The sequence below is a fragment of the Hemibagrus wyckioides genome, linkage group LG04 (genome assembly GCF_019097595.1).
Source record: "Hemibagrus wyckioides isolate EC202008001 linkage group LG04, SWU_Hwy_1.0, whole genome shotgun sequence".
NCBI classification, from domain to species: domain Eukaryota; kingdom Metazoa; phylum Chordata; class Actinopteri; order Siluriformes; family Bagridae; genus Hemibagrus; species Hemibagrus wyckioides.
In genome coordinates, this window is record NC_080713.1 from 3,091,571 (window position 1) to 3,116,266 (window position 24,696).

The 24,696-nt window shown below is 40.8% G+C and overlaps 3 protein-coding genes across 6 annotated transcripts; 2 read left to right on the forward strand and 1 right to left on the reverse strand.

Moving 5' to 3' along the window:
* The first annotated feature begins 1,171 nt into the window (after positions 1 to 1,171).
* atmin (ATM interactor) lies at positions 1,172 to 7,359 on the forward strand. Of its 2 annotated transcripts, none has more exons than XM_058387188.1 (4): positions 1,172 to 1,471; positions 3,989 to 4,114; positions 4,219 to 4,418; positions 4,499 to 7,359. In XM_058387188.1, exons 1-4 carry the CDS (start codon positions 1,262 to 1,264, stop codon positions 6,237 to 6,239), a joined length of 2,277 nt encoding a protein of 758 aa, XP_058243171.1. In that variant the 5' UTR covers positions 1,172 to 1,261; the 3' UTR covers positions 6,240 to 7,359. The 2 variants fall into 2 exon arrangements, with proteins under 2 accessions (XP_058243171.1, XP_058243172.1); XM_058387189.1 differs by lacking the exon at positions 1,172 to 1,471 and adding an exon at positions 1,478 to 1,701.
* A 2,492-nt stretch (positions 7,360 to 9,851) lies between these two features.
* On the reverse strand, positions 9,852 to 15,306 carry si:ch73-103b9.2 (uncharacterized protein LOC100150067 homolog). 3 transcript variants are annotated; one of them, XM_058387192.1, is made up of 3 exons: positions 14,811 to 15,306; positions 14,472 to 14,641; positions 9,852 to 14,220 (listed from the first exon to the last, which is right to left on the reverse strand). In XM_058387192.1, exons 2-3 carry the CDS (start codon positions 14,634 to 14,636, stop codon positions 13,279 to 13,281), a joined length of 1,107 nt encoding a protein of 368 aa, XP_058243175.1. In that variant the 5' UTR covers positions 14,637 to 14,641; positions 14,811 to 15,306; the 3' UTR covers positions 9,852 to 13,278. The 3 variants fall into 3 exon arrangements, with proteins under 3 accessions (XP_058243175.1, XP_058243174.1, XP_058243173.1); XM_058387191.1 differs by having other exon boundaries at positions 9,853 to 14,220; positions 14,472 to 14,680; XM_058387190.1 differs by having other exon boundaries at positions 9,853 to 14,220; positions 14,472 to 15,306.
* A 195-nt stretch (positions 15,307 to 15,501) lies between these two features.
* On the forward strand, positions 15,502 to 24,379 carry LOC131351693 (protein phosphatase 1 regulatory subunit 3E). The gene has a single exon (XM_058387193.1). The coding sequence runs from the start codon at positions 15,785 to 15,787 to the stop codon at positions 16,724 to 16,726; it is 942 nt and encodes a 313-aa protein (XP_058243176.1). The 5' UTR covers positions 15,502 to 15,784; the 3' UTR covers positions 16,727 to 24,379.
* The last annotated feature ends 317 nt before the right edge of the window (positions 24,380 to 24,696 follow it).

Here is a 24,696-nt window from a genome sequence, read left to right on the forward strand (position 1 = left end):
TTACACTGGACGAGGGACCAGTGGGCCTCAGTGCTGTTCTCTGATGAAAGTCGATTCACGTTGAGCAGAAATGATGGCCGCCAACGATGTTGGAAACGTCAAGGAGAGCGCTATGCACCAGCCACTGTTGTGGTGGTGTTACAGTCTGGGCAGGTGTGTCCACTCAATACAGAACTGCCCTACATCTTGTGAATGGTACAGTGACAAGCCAATACTACCTGAATAACATCATTAATCCAGTCATTGTGCCCCTGCATGAACAACACAGGCCTAATTTCATTTTCATGGATGACGATGCTCCAGCTCATCGAGGTTGTGTCATTAGGGAACGGCTGCTGGAGGCTGGGGTACCTCAAATGGAGTGGCCTGCACTTTCTCCAGAATAGAAAACCTCTGGGATCAGCCGAGTCGCCGTGTAGAGGCTCGTAACCCTGCACCCCAGAACCTCAATGACCTGAGGGCCGCCCTTCAAGAAGAGTGGAATGCCATGCCTCAGCAGACAAGTCGACTCGTGAACAGCGTGAGACGTCGTTGTCAAGCTGTAATTGATGGTCAAGGGCACATGACGAATTATTGAGACACTGACATTTTTTGTTGTGGTATACCCACCACTGTTGTTGGATTTTGTTTCAATAATTGTTTGAGATGAGGAAATCACCATTGCATGCTTCTATTTTAATGCCCTACTTTCATGATATAATATCACTGTAGTGAATAGTGAACTTTTTACATTTTCCAAAAAAAAAATTTATTACATTTTAAACAAAATTAAATATAATATAATTAATAAATATAATTTTTGACACAGATCTTTTGCATTAATATAAATAAACATTTAAAAATATTTCTTGCTTAAATAAACCATTTTAGTGGCATCCAAGCATTTAAAACAGGAAAAAAAAATAATATATAAAATATATATATATATAAATAAATAAACAGAGCTTTTTTAAATAATACTTATTTTAAAATAAATAAAAAATAATTCTACATAGATTAGTTGTTAAAGAATTGTACTGAAGATAAAAATAAACTGAATAAATAAAGAACTGGTTTTTTTTTTATTAATTTACTCTAATAAACGAAAATAGACTGAAAACAAAAGCGGTTGCTAAGGGAGTCATGAGTGGGCGTGTTAGTTGCTAAGCGCACCCGGAAGTATATCTTTACAGAAAAGGGGAAAAGGGTTGCGCGTGCAGCTTCGACGTCGCCGGGGAGGCGAGAAGCCGCGCGAGTGAAAAAAAAAGGGAAGGATTCCAACATGGCCGCCGCCACCGCAGCGGGAGAATCGAGCAGCAGCGGTACTTCGTGTCCGAGCGGTGCGAGTCGCAGTGAGGAGATTATTAAACCCTCCATAACGGAGCTGACCAAAGTGCGGACCAACATCCTGTGTACGGTGCAAGGATGCGGCAAAATCCTCCCCAACACCCCGGCGCTCAACATGCACCTCGTCAAGTCCCACAGAGTCAAGGTATTCACCGCCTACAGCGGAAAGAGACGCGGTTAATGGAGCTCGAGGCTTGTCTAACGTGTTCCTTTCAGTTCAGTTATACAGCTATATTCGAGAAAAATTGAACAAACAGGCCGGAGTTCTAACACACGGAGAAGCTAGCCGGCTAACGATAACACCCTCCCATTGTTGTCAACACTTCAGGGCAAAGAGCCAAGCGCGTGCTCCCTAAAGCGCCCAGTACTCCTCAGGTGACGTCATACGTCAAATTAGCATATTCATGGTTTCATCATATTAATTTGCATATCAAAACAAACGTGGGATTTGTGTGTGTTCAGAAGAGTGGTCTGGGCGTAACACTCTTCAGGGTGTGGGGTTAGAGGAAAATAATCAATGACGGAGCGGTGTGATGATGAGTTACGCTTTCTGTCTCTACGGAGAAAGCGTGAAAGGCTTGTAGCGGTTGCTATAGAAACGATTACACGTATGAGATCAAGCGTATAAACATAACACCGTGATTCGCAGCAGACGGTGTTCTAGAAAACTAATCAGCACCTCCCGACCAATCACAATTGAGCATGTTGTGATATAAACTAATCAACACCTTCCAACCAATCAGAATTGAGAATCCTGTGATTTATAAATTAATCAACACCTTCTGACCAATCACAATTGAGAATTGTCACATTGAACACTTGGTCCTGGGAGTGTATATAAATGTCTCTGACTTCCTGAAGTTCTTTCAGATTTAATCCTGTGTCCGAACAGCATCTACATGTCCAGTTAATGTGTATTATCTCTCTCTATATCTCTCTCTCTATATATATATATATATATATATATATATATGCATAGTACTGCATCACCTGGGAGAAAAAGCGAGAGTCAGCTGCTCTGTGAGTAGAGGGAGAGAGGCAGAGACATTATCATGCATAATGCTGAATTTTTTTATACTGACAGGGATACTGAAAAAAGCCCTACAGAGATCAATGATGATCATGGTCATGTGTTATGGCAGATGTTATAGATGAAACATCAGGAACAACTGGGCAAATACATTTCACTAGATCATTAATGTGGTGTAAATCTTGTGTAAAACTCAAGGATATTGTTTCCAATACACAGTGGTTTGATGATCGAAGGTTGGTGACATTACAGTGGTACCTGTACCTGACCCATGTCCTTGGAGTGTTTGGCCCACAATTTGGATAGGACCTCAGAAAGCTTGGCACACTATATGGGCAAAAGTTTTGGGACATCTGCCTTTACATACACATAAATGTAATATGGAGTTGTCCCGCCCTTTGCAGCTATAACAGCTTCAACTCTTCTGGGAAGGCTTTCCATAAGGTTTAAGAGTGTGTTTATGGGAATTTTTGACCGTTCCTCTAGAAGCACGGTCATTTGTGAGGTCAGGCACTGATGTTGGACGAGAAGGTCTGGCTCACAGTCTCTGCTCTAATTCATCCCAAAGGTGTTCTATGGGGTTGAGGTCAGGACTCTGTGCAGGTCAGTCAAGTTCCTCCACATCAAACTCACTCATCCATGTCTTTATGGACCTTGCTTTGGTCACTGGTGTGCAGTCATGTTGGAACAGGAAGGGGTCATCCCCAAACTGTTCCCACAAAGAGCATGAAATTGTCCAAAATGTCTTGGTATGAAGCTGAAGCATTAAGAGTTCCTTTCACTGGAACTAAGGGGCCGAGCCCAACCCCTGAAAAACAACACCTGAACTCAATGATCTGGAGGGGTGTCCCAAAACCTTTGGCAATATAGCGTATATTCAAAATCTATCTGACTGCATCCAGTGGGGCAGCGAGCATCTAAAGGTAATCCTCAACAACTATAGTCGAAATCAGGAAAGACCTGACCTGCATTGAAGGGGACTTGTGTTTCACTTTTACCATACTGTCTGCTTCTGCATATAAACTACCTCTCTGTTTACTCCTCTGTCCGGTCACACACTTTCCGCTCTGAGAGACAAAAGAAAACCTCAGCTTTTCTCTCTGTGCTTCTTAAAGGCACATAGAAGTGGCTAAACCACGTTCCCCAAAATCTAACTGAGGTCTTTCTCTTTAGATTTGTCCATCCCTGAAAATGACATTAAATAAATGTGCTAGATACAGTGCGATCCACAGAAAAACAAAATGTTCCAGCTCCACAAAATGTCCACTGCTCTGAGCTACTGCATTGATTTCAGTGCTCAGTACATAAACCTTTTCACTTCAGCCTCAGTTACATAAGACATTTGTAATGTGGTTTAGTCACAGCATGTGATGCTTGATTTTAACACATCCTCAAGAAACCCGATCCTGCAAAACCCAGTCTGATTTTAATAGAACCGTGTAATCTGGGGGCATTTGAGGTCAGCCCTCTATTCTCAGAGGAATACCTGGACATGCATGGACGTGTACTGTATCTTTTTGCAGCATTAAGGCAAAATTTGACAGAATCGCTTAGTAGTGTTTATTATTGACACTTTTGCCCCTCTTTGTTTCTAATTGGAACCATTTGTAAGCTGTTTCGTCATTTTTCTAGGAGGGTATCGTGAATCCTACGGTACGAAAGAATATGAAAGGTTCACAGAAGCTCTACTGTTGTCCGATAGAGGGCTGTCCAAGAGGACCGAACAGACCTTTCTCCCAGTTTGCACTGGTTAAGCAGGTAAGTAAAATGATTACCCAGATGACCCTCATGTGCATAATGGTATAAGATTTGACCATGATGCTAAACTCGGTGTATTTTGTTTTATATCTGCATTTTATTAGCATTTTATGAAGATGCATGCAGAGAAGAAGCACAAATGTCTAAAGTGCAGTAATGGATACAGCACAGAATGGGACTTGAAGAGGCATTCCGAGGATTGTGGAAGGACCTACAGTTGTACATGTGGCTGTCCGTATGCGAGTCGAACCGCACTGCTGTCACACATCTACAGGACTGGCCATGAGGTTCCCAAAGAGCATAGGTATTTTCTTGTTTAATGTGTGATGACTTGACTCCTGAACCTGCAGCAGAATTGCATCTAATTGTTTGTTTTGACTTTAGGTATCCGCCTGTCAAGAAAAGAAAAATGGAAAAACTTTCTCGCAGTGCAACAAAACTCAAGCCTATTGAACAAAGTTATGAAATGGAAGTCACAGAAGGAGCAGTTCCTGCTGAAGGAGCTTCCCACACTCCAGATTTACCACAACACAACTCCATCAAGTCTAAAAACCTCCAAAAGCTTCTCCTGCCCATGCCTAAAATGGCTTTGGTCAATGTCCCTGTGATGCAGCTGGCACACTTGCCTGTCCTCCTCCCCCCAGCAGAGAGCGGTGCCTTGAGGTCAGTGGTCTTGACCGTGGACACGCAAGGGTCTGTAAGTACCTTGCACCTCATGCCTCAGTCGCTTGGGACAGTAGTACCTCCGTTAAACACTAAAAGTTTCAAAGAAACCACGCCTGTTTCCAGATCAAACCTGGATGCCATCAGTACAGGGATCCAAGTCAATCTAGAAAACCTAGTCTCGGTTGATGACCCCGTTAGCGATTTGGGATCAAGAAGTAAAAGCACCTCAACCAACATTCAAACAGATATCTCATTCCTCAGTAAGGGATCTGTCGGGGGAGTCAATATCGGACCCACAAGTGAGGCCTCGGTGTCGTCTGGTTCCCAAACTGACATCAGTGTGAGTGCCCAGATCCAGCTACCGGTCAGCGTACAAACTCAGACGTTTCCTTTGAGGTCCAAAGTCACGTCCTCCATCGGGGCACAAACTGAAACTCTCGGTCAGATTCCTTTTCCGTCTGGTAACACAACGAGGGAAACCCAGACAAGTTGCTCTGCGATGGCTCCGGTAAATAAGACCCACATGCACCAAGCTATAATGTGTGCAAATCTTTTCGATTCCGATATGCTCAACGTCTCTACACAGACCACAGTACACGGTGGCCCTTTTGGCACCAATGATCTTGATCCCATGAGCTCTGAATCAGGATTTTATGAAGACAAATCTGCATCATCCTTGTGCTTCGGAGCTCAGAGAGACCTTTTACACCAAAACACGGTAGCCGACAATCAGACTCAGACGATGAATCTATTCAGTGATCTGGAGAACATCCTTTCTGACACTATGGCCAGTGGAGCTCAAAGCTGTGGATCGGGCTTGGTTCCGGTGCAAGAGCAGCACACGGGCATCGACTTTGACATCGAGGATTTCCTCAATGCGACTCATATTCAGACTCAGACAGACGAGAGTGCCTTGGGAGGCTTGAGCTCAGAGACACCGCTGGAGCTGCTCGACATTGAGACGCAGACTGATTTCCTCCTGCTCGATAACCTTGGAGATGGTCATCATAGTGATGTCAGCACCAGGGTCCAAAACAGCGATCTCGAGCTGGAGATGTTTGACACCCAGACCCAAACAGATCTGAACTTTCTTCTAGACCCTAGTAGTCACATGTCCCTGGGCAACATCCTAAGACACTCCAGCTTCAACATGAGCACTGAGTCCTCAGACACTGAGACCCAGACAGACAGCAGGGCTCCTGCACCTCCACCTACTCTACCCCTACCTTGTTCCAATGATGGACAGATCAGACTTAGCAGCACAGAAACCCAAACGGTCTCCAGTTCCTCCAGCCTGGGCCACCTTTTCCTAACCAGTAATGAGACACAGACAGTCATGGACGATTTCCTGTCAGCAGACCTGGCTTGGAATGTGGAGTCCCATTTCAGTTCAGTGGAAACCCAAACTGGTGAAGATCTCCTGTCTTTCTTTCAGCACTCGGACAAAGCCATCAGCTGAGCTCTCTGCGGCTCTAGCTCGTCCATAGTGGGTGTGACATTGAAAACCTTCAATGGGAACTGTTTCTGATGACTCGCCCTAGAGTTGGATGATTTGGGATAGAAGCTGAAGTTCTACCAAGTGATCATCACCGTAAAGGGCTCGGTTTGGAAGGCATTTGTGGCTCACTTGTAGTTATTTAGCATCTTGAGTCATTCCAGTTGCAAGTAGTCTCAAAGCTTAAAGAGCTTTCAGCAGCCCTATTTGGTTGGAATTAGGTTTACGTACAGACTTGAATTAATTGCATCGATAGCATTTATATCATTTGCCCCGTTCCTTTTTTCTGGATTGGCCACATTAGTATATTTCTCAAGAAAATTACATACCAGCTCTGAGGTTAACTGACGACAGCTGACGGGGAAGTGGTAGATTAGTGGTTAAGGTGTTGGACTACAGATTGGAAGGTTGGAAGGTCAAATCCCAGGTCCATCAAGCTGCCACTTCTGGGCCCTTGAGCAAGGCCCTTAACCCTCAATTGCTCAGTTATATAAAATGTAAGTCGCTCCAAATGCCAGAAATGATTTTAGTCCGATCCAAATACTCACCTTGGCGATTTTGCAGGAATCTTGTGTTACTCACCTGGTCTGCGTATCATCTTTCCGAGACGTGTATCCTCTCTCAACAACGTATTTGTTTTGAGTCATATTGATATCCATGGTCTTTACGCTCGGTTTGCATTAGCAAGAGAAATGAGAAGATCTTGATCCTTTGATATTTAAAGTCTGATTAAAAAGCAGTTATAGCATCGGCTACTGTTACAAACCTGTTCATATACACTTTAGACAATATCATGCAAATTTAGCTGCCTAGTAAGGGCGTAAATCTCCCTCTGTTCCTCAGCACCAATACGATCCAACTGCCGTCTGACCTGGTCCGATTCCATTAAACCGAAATGCAGGTTTTCCACCATGGGAAAGTCTTCAGGATGGAGGATTTCTCAGTAAGATTTTGTTAATAACTTGGAAAGAGGGGATATAAGGAGAGGTCAGTGAGGTTAATTAAATGAATTAGCTTGTGTACGTTCTCTAACAACTCTATTAACTCTAAACGGATAAAAATTTGATAATTTTTTTTAAACCCATCACCTCATCTGTAGAAAATGAGAACACTCGTGAAACAATTTTGCCTTTGAGCTCATAGAGCCGAGAACCGCCAAGTTAGCATTAAATTTCACTAGCAGAATGGGATCATGTGACCACGAGTGCCCCAATTGTCCAGTTTCACAGCCAAAACAAGCCACAGAAACTCGTCCCTCCTGTGTTAACGTAATATCCGCTCGGACCCGAGAGGAAACGTGTCGAGATGTCACTGCGGACGTCCCTTAAAGAAACGAACCCGGTCCAAATAGGGCTTTTAGCTGCACTTTACCGCCTCACGGCCGTCATTTGACCGCTCCTTAACGTGTTTACTTACTTTCATTTGCACATTTCTTTTGTTTTAATACTCCTGTTGAAAATGGTCTGGTTTTTTTTATTTCAGTTAGAACAGAATATATATATCGTTTTCGGTGATGCTAATTAGTGCTACTATGTAGTCGTTAAATTTACAGTGTGGCACAAGTCTGAAACGATCGATAGAAATGTGTGTTCATCGTAAAGATCAGATTTCTTGTGAAATTTGTATATTTTCTTGTTTGGCTGCACTGTAAGGATATTTTTGCGTTGTGCTTAAACTTTTATTTTTTAAGTTTTAAGTTCTGATTTGTTGATCAGATTTCCGTTACTGAATTTTTTAAACATTTATCCGTTTCACACAGATGTTTTTGCTCGGGCTACAGCAGTATATATATATATATATATGGCTTATAACGCCGTGCAAGAAGTTTTAAACCATTCTAACGCATGCATATTTCCGCATGTCGCAAAAATAGGTCACCTTTAACGACTAAGCTGACAACAACGATGATTTATTATTATTATTGCAATGATTTGCATTCTGTACTGTGAGTGAATTAACATGCAAATCGCGTTTGTTTACAGCGAGATGGAAACCTTTAACGAAATCTAGCCACTGGAAGCATGGAACATTTTCTCCGAATGTAAACGTTTTTCACTTTTTAAGCACTACTCTGCCATCCATGATTAGCTTTTGTGTTGGTGCCTTAATTTAAGTGGTCGATCTAAACATGTTGGATGTAACGATAACGTGAACATTGCCGTTTTGTTTTCTCTTTCATCTCTTCTGTCCGTTTCCTCCCAACGTTTTTATTTCTGTTGCTACGTCATAATCGCATGCTATATACACTACGTTGACAAAAGTTTTGGGACGTCTGCCTTTACATGCACGTGTATGTAATATGGAGTTGTCCCGCCCTTTGCATCTATAACAGCTTCAGCTCTTCTGGGAAGGCTTTCCACAAGGTTTATAGGAATTTTTGACCGTTCCTCTAAAAGCGCATTTGTGAGGTCAGGCACTGATGTTGGACAAGAAGGCCTGTCTCACAGTCTCCGCTCTAATTCATCCCAAAGGTGTTCTGTGGGGTTGAGGTCAGGACTCTGTGCAGGCCAGTCAAGTTCCTCCACACCAAACTCACTCATCCTTGTCTTTATGGACCTTGCTTTGGTCACTGGTGTGCAGTCATGTTGGAACAGGAAGGGGTCATCCCCAAACTGTTCCCACAAAGAGCATGAAATTGTCCAAAATGTCTTGGTATGAAGCTGAAGCATTAAGAGTTCCTTTCACTGGAACTAAGGGGCCGAGCCCAACCCCTGAAAAACAACACCTGAACTCAATGATCTGGAGGGGTGTCCCAAAACTTTCGGAAATATAGTGTAGTTTATTGCCTGCCATTGCCTTGTCTCCGTTTCATCGTATTTCAGTATTCATGACGTTATGCTCCGCCTGCTTTCAGTCCGTCATTTTATTCATATTCATAAATCCAACTTTTCCGCAAGCAACCGAATGTAAATGACACTGTGTCGCATTGTAACCGAAAGGTTTTCTTTTCGTTGCAGTGCTCAGCCAAGGCCGACATTTGCATCCAACCTCTCTTTCTCTATGTATATATAAATAAATAAATAAATATATCTCTATATGCTAGCAGGAAAGAACAAAAGCATCTCTCTGTAGATTACTTGAAACGGTCAGTGTACACTCTTGGTTTTTCAGTAGAGCGTGCATGCAGTCCTGTTTGTGCCAACATGTCCAGTTACATTTAGGTTGTTGTTTTTCTTTCTTTTGTTTGTTTTGCTGCTATGAAAAACGTCTCAATTTGTTCACGTGCTTTCTTTAGGATTTGATGTAAAAGTGTTGTTTTGTTCTTTAGGCTAGGCTGCAGCAGTTGCTCAATAAAATTCTGTTGAGAAAAATTGTGCTGATTTGAGTGTGTTGATTTGAATTAATAACACATTAATTACTAACACATTATTGTTTACTAATTTCTATTATTTTCCTATACAGAAGTGTTTAGTTACTTTTCTACAACAGCTAGTTATTACAATTTTATTCATTAATGAATGACATGTAATACCTCAGTAATAACACAACGTTTAATGAAACATTAATACTTTTACATTAATCATCTCTCTCTCAATGGTCTTATGTCAAATTAAATTAATGTTAATTAATCAATACCACTTTTGGTCATAATTAGTGGTCAGATCAGACAATTCACCAGTGCTCTGTGGTATAACGATACAAATTCTCATGCTTCAATTACTCTCTTATTTCCTGTAACTATCCATCGTTAGCCTCTTCCACGCAGAAACTGCTGGCAAAATAATAAACATGTGCTAGAAGACAGGAGAAAGAAGTCATGAGGTAAGGGTTACAGCACTGGAGTTGGTGAAAAAGTGTCATCTGTGTGTGTTAGGAGAAAATAAGAGCATTTGTTTTTGGAAAAAAAAATTATTCAGTCCTTCACTATGTATGTGTGGAATTTTTAAATGTCTTAAGTGTTTCCTGCGACAGAAAGGCGCCCGAGGCCCCATGATGTTGAGCGGCTGGAGGCACTTGAGGCTCTTCTGTTGCCGGGTAACTGAGATGTGTCTCTCGAGTAGCCATGAGCCGTGAACTGCAAACAATGAAGGTCTTTTACCAAGTGGATCTCGTGAGGATTCGTTTTCCAGAGAACGCATCACTTATACTTTAAGTACAAATTGGTATATATTAAGATATATATTACATATTAAAAAGTTTTGGGACGTCCAAAACATGAAATTGTCCAAAATGTCTTGGTATGAAGCTGAAGCATTAAGAGTTCCTTTCACTGGAACTAAGGGGCCGAGCCCAACCCCTGAAAAACAACACCTGAACTCAGTGATTTGGAGGAGTGTCCGAATATAGGGTACGTGTGTAAAAGTTGACCTCCAGTATTTAAATGTAAGCAGAAATGTTGTTAGTTGTTCATTCAAACAGTTTCTAAAAGATATTTTTCATTAAAAATCAACCCCTCATCTTAGATTATTCTGTTAATCCCAGGAAATCTGCAAAAATTCTTAAACCTGTTCCCATATTCTACACTTCAACGATAAATCTTTTAAGACTTTATCACTCCATTAACCAAACAGCAAATCCAACTTTTCTACTCTCATTATTATAGGGTACTTCTAGTCTGTGTGTCTGAATTGAATAAAATATGCAGTGACTCAAGTGTGAAACTCTCCAGCCTCGATAATCGCAGCATCAATAATTCAGGCCAGAGAGTGAGTGATATTTCCATGCCACTTGACAACTGCTCTGAGATTACCAGATATTCTTAGACCTGAGCTCTTCAAATCCCATAGAAAGATTGATATTCTATTGTACACCTGCTGTTCTTAGATATTTTCTATATCTAATTTCTATCTTTCTATCTTTCTATATATCTAATATTTCTAATATTTGAAACAGACCAAACAGTAATGGTCAGTTTAATTAGCACAGACAGGGTGAGAGGTCAGAGCGCTCTGAGGTTCTGGAGTGAAAATCATACAGTTTAGCTACAAAACTGAGTGCTGAGACATGAAATATTACAGTAACTGGATTTTTATTAGCAAGGTGAAAAGTTTGCATCTCTGGATATTGAGGCAACTAATGACTTAACACAGTAAACATCTGGAGTGCATTTAAGGTTTAAACTCTCAATCAGTTCACTAGGAGCAGTCAAGAGTTAGCTATAACAACAAAAACAATAATAAAGAGGAACAAGATACACTATATTACCAAAAGTTTTGGGACACCCCTCCAGATCATTGAATTCAGGGGTTGGTCTCGGCCCCTTAGTTCCAGTGAAAGGAACTCTTAATGCTTCAGCTTCATACCAAGACATTTTGGACAATTTCATGCTTTGTGGTAACAGATTGGGGATGACCCCTTCCTGTTCCAACATGACTGTACACCAGTGACCAAAGCAAGGTCCATAAAGACATGGATAACCGAATTTGGTCCTGACCTCAACCCCACAGAACACCTTTGGGATGAATTAGAGCGGAGACTGTGAGCCAGACCTTCTCGTCCATCATCAGTGCCTGACCTCACAAATGCGCTTCTAGAGGAATGGTTAAAAATTCCCATAAACACACTCCTAAACCTTGTGGAAAGCCTTTCCAGAAGTGTTGAAGCTGTTATAGCTGTAAAGGGCGGGACAACTCCATATTATATTCATATGCATGTAAAGGCAGACGTCCCAAAACTTTTGGCAACATAGTGTAAATAACGTTATAGACTTGTAGATTAGAAGTACACATGTGGCTTTTGGATTATTGCTGAAAATAAAGAGCAACGAAAGTTCAGGATTCTTCCATGTTTTGCTCAAGATCATCGTCACCAAGGAAAATTCTAAATACAAACAGGAGGAGTAAAAAAGCTAACATTTCTAAAGACTATAAACAAACTCCACCACACACTTGAACAGAATCACCGCTACGCTTTTCCATCTTTATATCAAATCTTGTTCCCTGATAAAAAGCCACTGAGCTCTGATGAATCTGACTGAATGAAATGCTGAAAGTGTGTTATTAGTAGAAACACAACGAGACTGCAGCGGTAGATGAGCTTCCTGTTTGGTGTGATGTTATTTAAAGTCCCTGTGGTCCGGTTTAACCACTTGTTCGCATCACAACCGCCTTTTTCCTGACACGTAAAAGCTTTAAATAATGACAAGTGGGGATTTACTGATGTGTTTTATAACGTAGGATAAAGAGAGAGATTTCAGATATCAGGCATTTAACCAAAAACCTATTCAAATAAAGTCACTGATTTTGGGACGATGGAAGAGGAAGTGCTCAGAATTGACTCATTTCCGGGTTTCACGACTCGTTCCTGCAGCATTTGAATCAGAAATACAATTTTATTTTGACTAAAAATGTCTTAAACCTTATAAATAACTTGCCAAAATGTGTGTGTTAATTTTCTAGAACAGTCTGTAGAGCTGAAAATCTGAAAGGAAAAATAAATAATTACATTAATGCTCTGGTTTTTATAGTATTGGTTTCGATAGTAACCGCTTACAGTTAGCTATCCTCGTAAACAGATGTGCTTCGTAACGGTCTGAGGTAATGTCTGAGGTAAAGTTTTCAGATGGTAAACAGGGGGAAGCTTCTTCAGGACAGAGGAGTTTGTCCTTTATATTAACTTTGATAATGCGTAAAACAAGCAGCGGGTAAGGGAGGGACTGTTTAGCTGCTATAATGTAAGTGATAACAGGAACTAGCTTGTTTTGTAGACGTTTCACAGTATTTTGTTCTTTAGTAAAAAAAAATTTACTGAGTGTTGGCAAATTGCAGAGGTATTAAACAAACAAAAAGACGTGATGTTAGTGGAATTTCAGGGCTGTACCACCGGGTTGTCGATCATTTTCCCATAACAGCTCGACTCAGTGTGTTTTATCCATTTCCTTATGCACACATTTTTGTTGCTTCTGATACGAAAGCACTAACACATTAAATGCATGTTTAAGGAATCTTATTTTCAGGATGAGGAAATACACTGTGGTTTTCGCATATACTCATATTTAATGTCCACTGGATGGCATGAAGAATGAGAGAGAGAGAGAGAGAGAGAGAGAGAGGATGATCAGTAGCTACAGTAATCTCTGAGTGGACACTGGTATCTGGACCCTGGTTCCCAACAGCTTGGGAAGCTCTGGTTCTGCCCGTCTCAGATTTTTCTCCTTAAGGCCTAGCCGCGATCTGTGGCCAGAATTTTGCCGTATTGGTGACCTGATCATCTCCTCCTGCCTGAGATTTCGTTCTGGGAGAGAGTTGGCACTGGGCTGAGTCTCTGCCATGGTGTTGATGGGAATCTGATACCTTCTGGAGCTGCTTAAAGCAGACAGCAGGTGATACTGGTGCTGCGTTGGTCCTTGCTTGGACGGAACAGATCCCTGGGAGGTGGCTACAGTTGGGCTAGAATAAGAAATAACCACAGATTTTTCCTGATCTTCATTAACACCACTAACCGCTTTCTCACTAACGATAACCGGTCTTGTGCCACCGCTATCCTCTCTCCTTTTTGAAAAATTCGAACTCTTTGGATTAACGTTTGAATTTTTTGGCACTTTTACCGGAGGCAATACCATAACACGGCCGAGCAGGGCCACTTTCCCAACGTTCCTATCTTTCAGAAGCAGGCACGGAGCATCCGGTTGAGGTAGGTGAGAGAGCAGTTTGTCAGGTGTGTACGGTTCGGGTTCAAACAGCAGTTTATTTCCCAGCAGGTCTTTCCTGATGCTCCTACCCTTCAGACTGATAACTGATGCTTCTTCTGATGATGATGAGGTAGAAGTAATGGTGCTCAGGGTTCTGTTTAAAAGTTCCAGAGATGATGGAGAAACGTCGCTCGAAGGCTCATAGGAAGCCTCTGAAGCAGCATGGCTGGGACCAACGATCTCCGAGAGCTTTAGTTCCTTCAGATTGGTGCAGAGAACACAATGGGAGGCTGAAATCTCTGGTCTGTGCTTCTTGCTCTTTTGTTGTGCGATAAACAGACCGGAAAAAGAGGAACACTGACCCCAACCTTGGATCTGCCAAGATAAAACATAACCGGTATATGATCATCATCATTTGGGACCTAAAAAAATTGTTCCTTATAAAGCTCTGAACATGACCTGTTGCAAGTGTTACTGACATTTCTATCTGTTTTTTCTTCACTAATTGTGTAGTTTGCAGTAGTTAATGTGTCATATTTGTGCCATCATGCTACACTGATTAGTTTGTTTATTTTTAAAGCATGCACACACAAAAAAAGGAGCATGTGCACTAGTGCATTACTTACAGCCTCATCCCAGCCGGTTTGGTTGGGAATCTCGTAAGCTTCCTGCTCTTTGAAGTGTTCCTCACTGATATCCAGCAGCACCTCCACGATTCTTCTGGAAAGCTTGTGCAGCCGCGTTTTGCAATCCGGCTTCTCCAGACTCTCCGTGGTTTCATCAGCATCCATGCGTCCTGATGGACAAAGATGTAGTATTCCTATTCCCGAAATTCCTGCGTGTTTTGTGTGTTTGGGGACGGGACACGTCATTCATAAGCACTGACGTCATCATGGATAATACGAAAAGTTAGTGAGGACTATATGGGGGAAAGAAAGGACTATATGGAGATAGATTAGACTAACCTGAGCCGAGCGGTGGATGAAAAGCATCATCATGAGGTGTGAGGTGTCGGTGCTGTGAGTTTAACACGCGGTGAAATGTTTATCTCAGTGCTTTTAGCTCCGGTTGATGTTACGTGCTGTTGCTATGGCGATCAAAGGGAAAGCGGCGGGTAGGCCGTGCGCATGACGCAGTGACGCAACGGAAAAGGCTATGGCAAAGTAAGGAGGGGGCGTGGCTTGAGAGCCGTACGACACAATGTTCTCGTTTTGTCGTAATTCATGTTTTTTCTTTCTTTCTTTTTCTCTTCCCCCTTTTGACATCGGACGTGCATGTTTTATTGCCAATAAACTATATTCAACCCCCTTTTTTTAAACATCCAATCGTGTCATATTTATTTCCTCATCGCACGCACACACACACACACACAGTGTTAGACGTTTATATTGTAAACAGAAGTGCTGTATATTGTATTGACCAGACTGATCACACAAAAAATCCATTAAGACATTTGGACAGTGGGTGCATTTTTTTCTCTCTCACTCCACTTTCCCTTTAAAGGTCCTGTTTTGCTCGTACGTCTAGTGCTATCAGTTTGGCAACGTGACCGTGCGCACGCGCCTCTCTCTCTCTCCCCCCGAGGAGGTGTGTAGAGAAGATTCACCTCTTCCGCAATGTAATACTCTGCGTGTCGGTGCGTCCTGCGTGCTGCTTCCAGACGGTGTGCACGCCTGTCTGTTTGTAGACTTTATTTTGCAAGAGAGAAGGATTGAGTGGTGGTGGTGGTGGAGGGGGGAAAAGGAGGCGCAGAAATCCGCAGTGGCAAGGGGATGTAAAGCACGCGCTGAACGCACGCACACGCGCAGTCCTACACGCAAACGCGCTCGCGCACAACCTCGCACGCAGTCACTGTTACCTGAGCCGGTCGGCTTCATTGCCTCGTCCTTGCTGACCGGACAGGGTTTAAAACCTCAGGACTGAATCCGTTCTTCTTTTTATGGAAACCGAAGCGACTGGGGAAGTCGCGGTCATGCTGCCTCCGAAGAATTGCCTCCCGAGAAATTACAGCTGCATTGCCGGCTTGTTCGGGAGCCTGACTGCAAACCAGAAGATGGACGACGGCGAGAAAACCGAAGGCGAAGAGGAAGAGGAGGAGGAGAGCGTGACCAGTGAGTGCGAGCCGTTAGAGATGCGCGTCGTGGACGAGAGGCCGAGGGGTCGGGAATCCCTTCCGAAGCCACCGCCGAGCCCCGGTCAGCGCCGCCGGTGCAAATCCTTACCGAGCTCCGCGGAGAGAGCTAAACTGGAAGTGGCGCGGATCTGCAGCCCGTCCAGCCAGAAGAAAGTGCGCTTCGCCGACTCGCTCGGTCTGGAGCTCATCTCCGTGCGGCACTTCGACGACACCGACGTGCCTGAAACACCAGATCGTGTCATGGACAAGTTCAAAAAAGCAAGAGCTCTCCATCTCAACAACTTCGAGCACTCGAACGGGTTCACGCAATCCACCTTCGTAGAGACGCTCTTCACGACACCGGGCTCGCAGCCCGATTTCCAGGAGCGGCTCCAAAGCTCCAAGGTTCTGCTGGAGTCCGTGGAGACGGACGAGTTCAGCATCTCGGGGGTCGTGCGCGTGCTGAACCTGGCGTTTGAGAAGTGCGTGACTCTGAGGTACACGCTCAACAACTGGCTCACCTTCATGGACGTTCCGGCCGCCTACGTGCCGCAGTCGAGCGACGGCGTCAGCGACAAGTTCCACTTCAAGATCGTCACGCCGGCGTTTTTCGAGAGCAGCGGCAGCCTCCAGTTCGCCGTGCGCTACTGCGTCGGGACGGATGAGTACTGGGACAACAACGACGGCAAGAACTACAAAGTGCGACGCCACCGATTCAAAATCTCGCCTCCTCGCGAATGGGATAACGGCTGGATCCACTTCATCTAGTGTGTGTGTGTGTGTGTGTGAGTGTGTGTGTGTGATTAGAGGAGTCATGATCATTTATGGCCTGCATTGTATCTCTGGAGCCGGCACTGAATCCCTCAGGGCTCCACGTATAGTGCACTAAATGTGTGTGTTACTGATGTATTCTAAATAGGGATGCACTTTTTTCTGTTCGATATCAAAGCTCAGAGTATCATCTGATACTGGTCTGATTAAATCAGCCCACAATATTGCACCTAATTGGGCTGAGCCCAGAACGGCTCATACTGGTCAGATAGGGCACTAGGTAGTGTGTAGGAGTCAGAGGTTTATAATGCACCTGCAGTTGAGTGCAAAAGTTTGCATCGTTTATTGGTCCCTATTCACAAAACTCCCCTCTTCCTATATGGATTTATCTTCTAATCGAGACTGAGACTAATGCCGGATGTTCACTGTGCGTCCTTCATCAGAATTACCATTCCAGGTAAAAATCTTGTCAGAATTCCATAACAAACTCTTCTTGTCAGATCATACGATCAATCCTCTTAATATAGACCTGCTTATGCTTTTGAGATGAACACACATTTTTGTTTACATCTTGTCATCACCACTAGCGTATCTGTATCTGTCCCATGAGTTTCACATCATCCGATAGCATCTTCCTATTGGTCCCTTTCAGACCAGTGTCATAGCAGCGCTCAAGCTCTTAGCTGTCATCCGTCTTTGGTCTCAGTTCTACAAAATCGACCTATAGATAACGTCATGTTTTGATTTCTTTAACTAGCCTGCAGCATGAACCCCAGTTTAATCCTAATCCTAATGCAGCGTTATCTTTAGTAGCAATCCCTGCATTCCCATTAGCCTGCTCTAATTAATTTAGGCCATTTAAATGTGCCTCATTCGAAGTGTCTAACACAGATTTACATCTTGTTTAAGGCAAAAATAAGCAAGGTGGTCTCCTAAGCAAGGTGGCTGTCAGCAGTCCAGTTGTGAGTGAGTGGGAATGAGGAAAAAAAGCAGAAGATTAGCAGAAAATGGCAGAAACTGAACTGTTGGAGATGTGAAAGTCTTCGAAGCACATGCAAAAACCTGTGTATAAATGATAAATGTCCTAGCCTACAGCTACCTTAAAACCCTGAGATCGGTTCAATGCCTTATTGTTTTCATTATCCATCGACTAGGGGTATGCAAACTTTTGCACACAAATCAGCCACGGTATTTGATGTATTTTCTAGACCGTTGTTCTATTCTACAGAGTGATTTCTGTGCTGAATAACTTCCTGTTTTAGATGAAAAGCACTGTTGTTGTGAAAGGTGATGTGGCTTTGAGGCCTTGTGACACGTTTTGTCCAAGTACAGTCGCTCTCTTCCTCGACACCAAGCTAGAAAATGAGTGCAGAGCTTCTGTACCTTTTATGCATAATATATATATATATATATATATATATATATATATATATATATATATATATATATATATATATATATATATATCAACAGTGCTTGTAATATAGCTGAGTATTCACACACGCTGTCGTTTAGAAAGGGCTGAGAAGAACACGACAGGACGGGACGAGCCGGAGATTCGCTCCAACAAACCTCGACACCGTGTCTAGTCCTAACAAGTCGAAGGAGCAGATCTTTAACGTTCGGAGCGATTACTAGCCCCCAAAAATGTTCAACGCTCAACAACCTGTCCTGAAGTTTCCATCTCATCACGAGACGAGGTGAGGCGAGGTAAGGGATGGTTTCGAGGGGGAAAATGGAATCCAGATAGATTTTCCATTGATCGGCTGTGACAGAATTTGCTTTCCATATTTACGCCATTTTTCCTTTTCCACATCAGAGCCACAACGCTAAAAGCTCTACCTAGAACCTAGAAGCACTAAACCAAATCCTTCTGAAATCATTACACACACACAGAGTTGGGTCCAATCACTGACCTCAGAATTATTTTTAAATCTCGTGCAGGTTTCAATATAAATGATTGTAGCTATTTGAGCATAAAATAATACAGATTTTAATTTTATACTCATTCATTTTAAAAGCAAACTGAACGCTCGCTAACAGTAGCATTATGAATGTAAGATTTAGGATTATTTTTAGCCGATTTTGTGTAACCGTGTAATGATTTCAGCTCCGGGTTTGTGCTAATAGCAAAAAATTCTAGGATATAAATTCAATTTTTTAAAAATATTCTATTTAGTTTGCATTATTTCGGTCTCCTAAAACGCAAAGTGAACACAAAGGCGTTTATAGCACAGCTAATATGATTGAGTGCAAAAGATTACACCCCCATTTTGTTGGTTTTGTGATGATTAAAGAAACATCCAGATTGAGTCATGGCATCACAAGCCCTGTTTGGACGGGATTAGTTTCGCTGCTAAATGTTTTCACACGTCACGTTTGTGTTAACGTTTTTATATAAATGAAACAGTGCACTGTGATCAGGTTTTGTTCAGCTGACGTTTAAGTGTTAAAGGAAGTGTCACAGTGATAATCCGGCTCGTTCGCTTGTTGAGAGAAATGTAAATAATGCATGATATTGTGGTGTGTGTGTGAATATAAAGTGGTACCTTATATTAATACATATACATATATATATATATATATATATATATATATATATATATATATATATATATATATATATATATACCTCTTCAGTCAGCCTTCAAGGTTCATGATTGATTTTTTTCTTTCTCTGGCTAATGGACTCCTGGTGTGGGCAGCATGGAGGGAGGGGTAAGACTCAAAGTCGTTGATAGCCGATTAAAAGCGATCAGTGTTTTCGTGGTACGTGAGATAGGTGAATAAATGTGGCGAGTAGTAGCTGTAGAAAAAACCAAAACATGTCCCTGTTCTTTGGAATATGACAATTTTCCCATGAGATGGGAATAAAATCACAGACTAGAACCTGGAGGTTAAATGTAATCCCGTCCAAATAGGGCTCAGGAAACCTGACACCAAATTTGTTGTTGTTTTTAGTTTAGTTTCTTTGCCCCTTTTTCATTTTTTTGTATGTTTTTGCACTCAAACAAATCTTCAATTCATCGCTATGTAACCCTGAGAGAAAACCCTCAAGAACTCAGAAGCAAAGCTTCATGTTGTGATGCGTCGTTCTTCACGTGACAGGTTTCCTCACGTTCCCGGTTTCTCTCTTTCACATGTATTTCGTACGAAACACATTTATACTGTGAGAGCCTTTCACAACAGCTGGAGTGCCTATACCTTCAGGTTAAATGTAAAGAGAAAAAAAAGCAGATTTTATTTTTATGCAATAGAACCAAAACTAGATGTGTTTATTTATCGAGTTCACGATATTGAGATATATATATATATAATCATTCCTGTCCTGGGTGTGTTTGCTTAAAGCTTGTCGCAATATCTTTCTTTTAATTTTATTTTGTTGTAAATATCGTGGTTTTGTGTCGTCGTCGATGTTAAAATCGTGTGAAAATGTAGCATTCATGTAGATTCGGCTTTAATCTGGTCCGCTTGTGCTTTGTTTAGTTTATTCAGAAGCCTGTTTATGACAGTGTAACAGTCTGGTTTATTTTCTATGAGAAAAGAGCATGAGGATTCACGTGAGATTCGATTCGATCCCATTGTGATCACGATCAGCGGAGCTCGACGATCACCATTTGTCGTTCTCGCGTCAGAAGTGCAGCAGAACCTCTCGGAGGTCATGGACACCACGTGGGCTCTTTAAAATCAATTTCCTGTCTAGAACTCGTTCACTGGCGCATTAGTGGAAAAAAGAAAAAGCTTCACCTGTATTACTCAAGATGATGTTTGGACAAAGTTTTAGTACGTGATTGTGAAAGTGGACACCAGACAGATGCTTTTTGTTTTCCATTATTTAATAATGCATGAGCGGCTCCTCAAAAAGCACTCCTGCATAAAGCACTCCTGCTGAGGGAGAAACCCAAAAAGAAACGAAGAGGAGGAGGAGGAGGAGGAGGAGTTAAAGCTACAGGAACAAAGTGGATTCGTCTCCAAACTTACGGATAGGGACTCGGTTAGAACTTTCCGAACATTTTGGTATGAAATCAAACAAAATTCAACCGGGATCATGGTCATGAAATGATATTGTGCCTATAGGAATTGAAATCCGTGTAGAATTATCTAATTAGAAATTCCATCTGGAAGAAATTCATCCCTGTTTTTGAGATTCAGCACATTTCAGTGCAAACAAATTAAAATTCTGAAATTTCAGCAGGCGCGAGTTTATAAACGGATATTATCCAGCCGTAAAATAGAATTTGGATGATGATTAAAATCAATTAATTCGATTAAATTCCAAATTGAAGTTCAAAATGTTAAAAATTAAGCTTTAAAAGAACAAAACAAAACAAACAAACAATTAAAATTCTCTAAATAAAAAAAAAACCCACGTTTTTAATGGTTTTTAAAGCTTTCATCGCCTAACTAATGGTTTTATCAGGAACGACAAACTCTTCATGATCGGTTCTACACAGAACCTTTTACAGGTTTTCCCGAAAATTCGAACTATCCTTGGCATTTAGTGGCACAGATATCATCTCATACAACCTCATTTGCAAATTTTGTACGAATTTCACATCAAAAATCTCAGTTTTGTCAGGATTGAGAACGTCTTTGACTTTAAGAATGTCGGAAAAACGTTAGAATTTTCTTGGTAGCTGTATTTACGCACAGTGTGTGTGTGTGTGTGTGTGTGTGTTACCCATAATGCACTTTGAAGTAGTGTAGTAGAGTATGTTCGGCTTTAACACTCCAAAACGGTATTTATATTAATTTATTTATTATATTTAGATATTTTGTCTTTGATTACTTTGGACTCAGTTTATCAACTTAAAGCTAAGCTGTGTTGAGATTTCTTTTAGCTTGTTTAGTTTAAAAATGGTCAAATTTAAGTCAAAATTAACGAATTGCATAATAATGATAAACGGTATTTAGCCATATGAACCGCGTCATGTAGCTACTCAACATTATCCTGTTCAGTTTCCTTTACTAGCATTAGGATTTATTTACAAAAAAAGAGCTATCCAAGACTATATTATATATATATATATATGATATTTATATAGCACTATATTTGTGGCACATTGATTAAACTGGCACTTTCTCAAAACCTTCCCCAAAAAACGCCATAGTTTCAGCAATACACACCCCCACACACACGGAAGTGCAATAAACCCTCAGTGCGTACGATGCGATTTTATTTCCTGATGCTATTTGTGCTGGTGAGAGCGTCAGTGAGGTTAAAGAAGGTGTAAGTTTAACCTTCGGAAATGTCGACGTCGTGACACGCCACGGGGGAAATTCCGTACCGGATTTCGCATCGTTATTTTGTGAATAGAGAGATATGGCATGTAAATCCGGATCAGGTTCGATCTCAGACGTGTTTAGAGATAAAATCCCTGCTTCTGTGTATGGATTCTTTTTGTTTATTTTTGTTATTTATAAAATTTAGCTACTGAGGTTTTTCTTTACTGTACGTTTCCCTTCCATGAAGTGTGTCTTCCTGTTCTTCTGGATAAATTATTTTCATGAAAAGGCTATATAAAACAAACCGAGACTTTAATGACTGGCTATATCGATAGTGTACAGCTGCGTAATAAACACTGTTTCATAGATACATTGTGTGATATAATAACTCAGAGATTATTTCAGGGTGAAAAAGTCCTGAAAAATACACAACCAGTCAAAAGATCGGACATACTAGATATCTATATATATATTAGATGGGTATAAGATAAAGATTTATGGTTTAAGGCAACTGTAAATAGTAAAGAAGGAAGAATATAAATAGAGTGTATAAAATTGTGGGCGATTATTATGTATAAATATTAAAATGTATTTTTTTATAAAGGAGATTTTATTTAAAACAAAGCAGAAGAAGGTTGAGAAGGTTCTAGAGATAGGAATTAAAAATATAAAAAATAAAAAAGTTTTAGTTTGATGACGTTTTAATTTAAGGTTTGGTGGGAAATTATTGTCTGAGCATTTATTCTGATTTTTATTTCTTTTATTTTATTTTGTTTTGGATACAGAAACTGTAAACAGCTGAGATGAATATTTATTAAAAAATGTTTTATCAAAAGCAAAAAACATTTTAATAATTTGAACTTAAAAGAACGGAAGACAAAATACATGGCTAAAACAATGAGATCGACAAAACCGCAGCTTTTAAGCAAAAACTGTGATTTTTTTGTTTTTCACAAAAGGATTTTTTTTTATGTAAATATTTACCATTCCAAAAAAAATACAATTTTAATAATTTGAAAACTAAAATATATAATCATTTACAAAATTGTCTCGAATTAATTCTATTTTTTCCTCTTGAAACAAATTTGAAAACAAATTCAACATTCCACTTCAACAATTATTTATTTATTTATTTTATTACTTATTTTATTCCTGATCCAGCTGAAATCTCCTCCTTCCAGATGTTAAATGTTTTTTTTTGTAATAAGTCTGATGTGTCGATGTGAAGACGGAGGTCCTAAAGGTCATTTAGTCTTAAATTAAACAACAATTTTTTTCAATTAAAATTTACACAAAAATGATGACAAATTTATGCTTATATTTTTAGTTTATTACCAAACCTTAAGTTTAAATGTTCTCTACTTGACCACTGCATCATCTCCTCTCCATGGTTTTACTGTCTTCATGATAATTATTACTCTAAAGAAGAAAATAAAAAAAGAAAAATGATAAAAAAAATTGAGTCTTTTGACTGGTAGTGTGTTTTTATACGTGTAAATATTTCCACTGTGGTTGTTTGTGTGTGTGTGTGTGTGTGTGTGTGTGTTTTCCTAATGTGGTTGTATATCCTTGTGTAGATTAAGAATCTGTCTTAACTGAATGAATTTTGTCGGGTTCCAGTGTCCAGAAACCCAGGTGTCCAGTTGGTTGTAGCTTAAAAAAAAGAAATACAAAAACAAAAAGCGACTCTCGGAAGAATGTGATATTCAGGTTGTGGGTTAGAAAAATGCGAAAAATGCACGGTGAAGAAGAACGAATATTTTCGCTCCACACTAAGTGCACTCCATCTTCCTGTAGTTTTTAACAAAAAGTTTTATGTATTTAAACGTTGTAATCTTCACTATTATGCCTCTATGTAACACTAGCAGTGGAGTGAATTTTTCCAGAAGGCTGTACACTTCGTACCTGGATCACATGATGTCGCTAACATGTGTCACGTGACCTGCTGACAGCCAATGAGACGCAGATTCCACGTTACGGTACGTGACGTATTAAGAAACATGGATAAAGTCTGCTTAAAGTACATTCGGTGGCAGGAGAGATGTAACACAGCCATACGCCTCGGAAAAGCGCTAGAGTATTTATTTTTTAATGTTAATTTTAGAGATAAATATTTATAGGTTTAGGGCAAAAGCTTTAAAAAAAAAGCGTCTTTAGATTCAGTTTTCTCAGTTTATTGATTTTAATCTATGCAAAGTGTCTCAGTGTAAACCACGGTGTCGACCTTTTTATTTTAAACGAAGCCAGTATAAATGTCTCCTCGCTGTTGAGCATGCCTGACAGCAGTGGGGTTTTTTTGTTTGTTTTTTTTGTATAGTGAGTTTGTATTGTGGTTTGTTTTTATTGACCCATTACATTAAAACCATCTGAGATGAAAAATACGTTTCGTCTTTTAACACTGCACACGATCAATATACAAGTCTTATTATTATTATTATTATTATTACGCTCACTGTTAAATTTAGCGTCATTTATTGGAACCATTACCACAATGCAGTTCTGAAGTCGATGCAAAGAATAAATGCATCCTTTTCTTTAAACACACCTTTATTTAGTGCATTTTTCTTTTTTTTACCAGAGAGAATATTTCAGAATATTTCTCATCTCTGTAGCTCTACAGCTCTGTCCTTCGACTCACTTCAGCAGCAGCCCAAATCACACAGCATCTTCTGATTCGTTTCCTGCAATCGATTCAGAGTCGATTCTGAGTCGGATCACTTTTTCACTCTGACTCTTCAGCT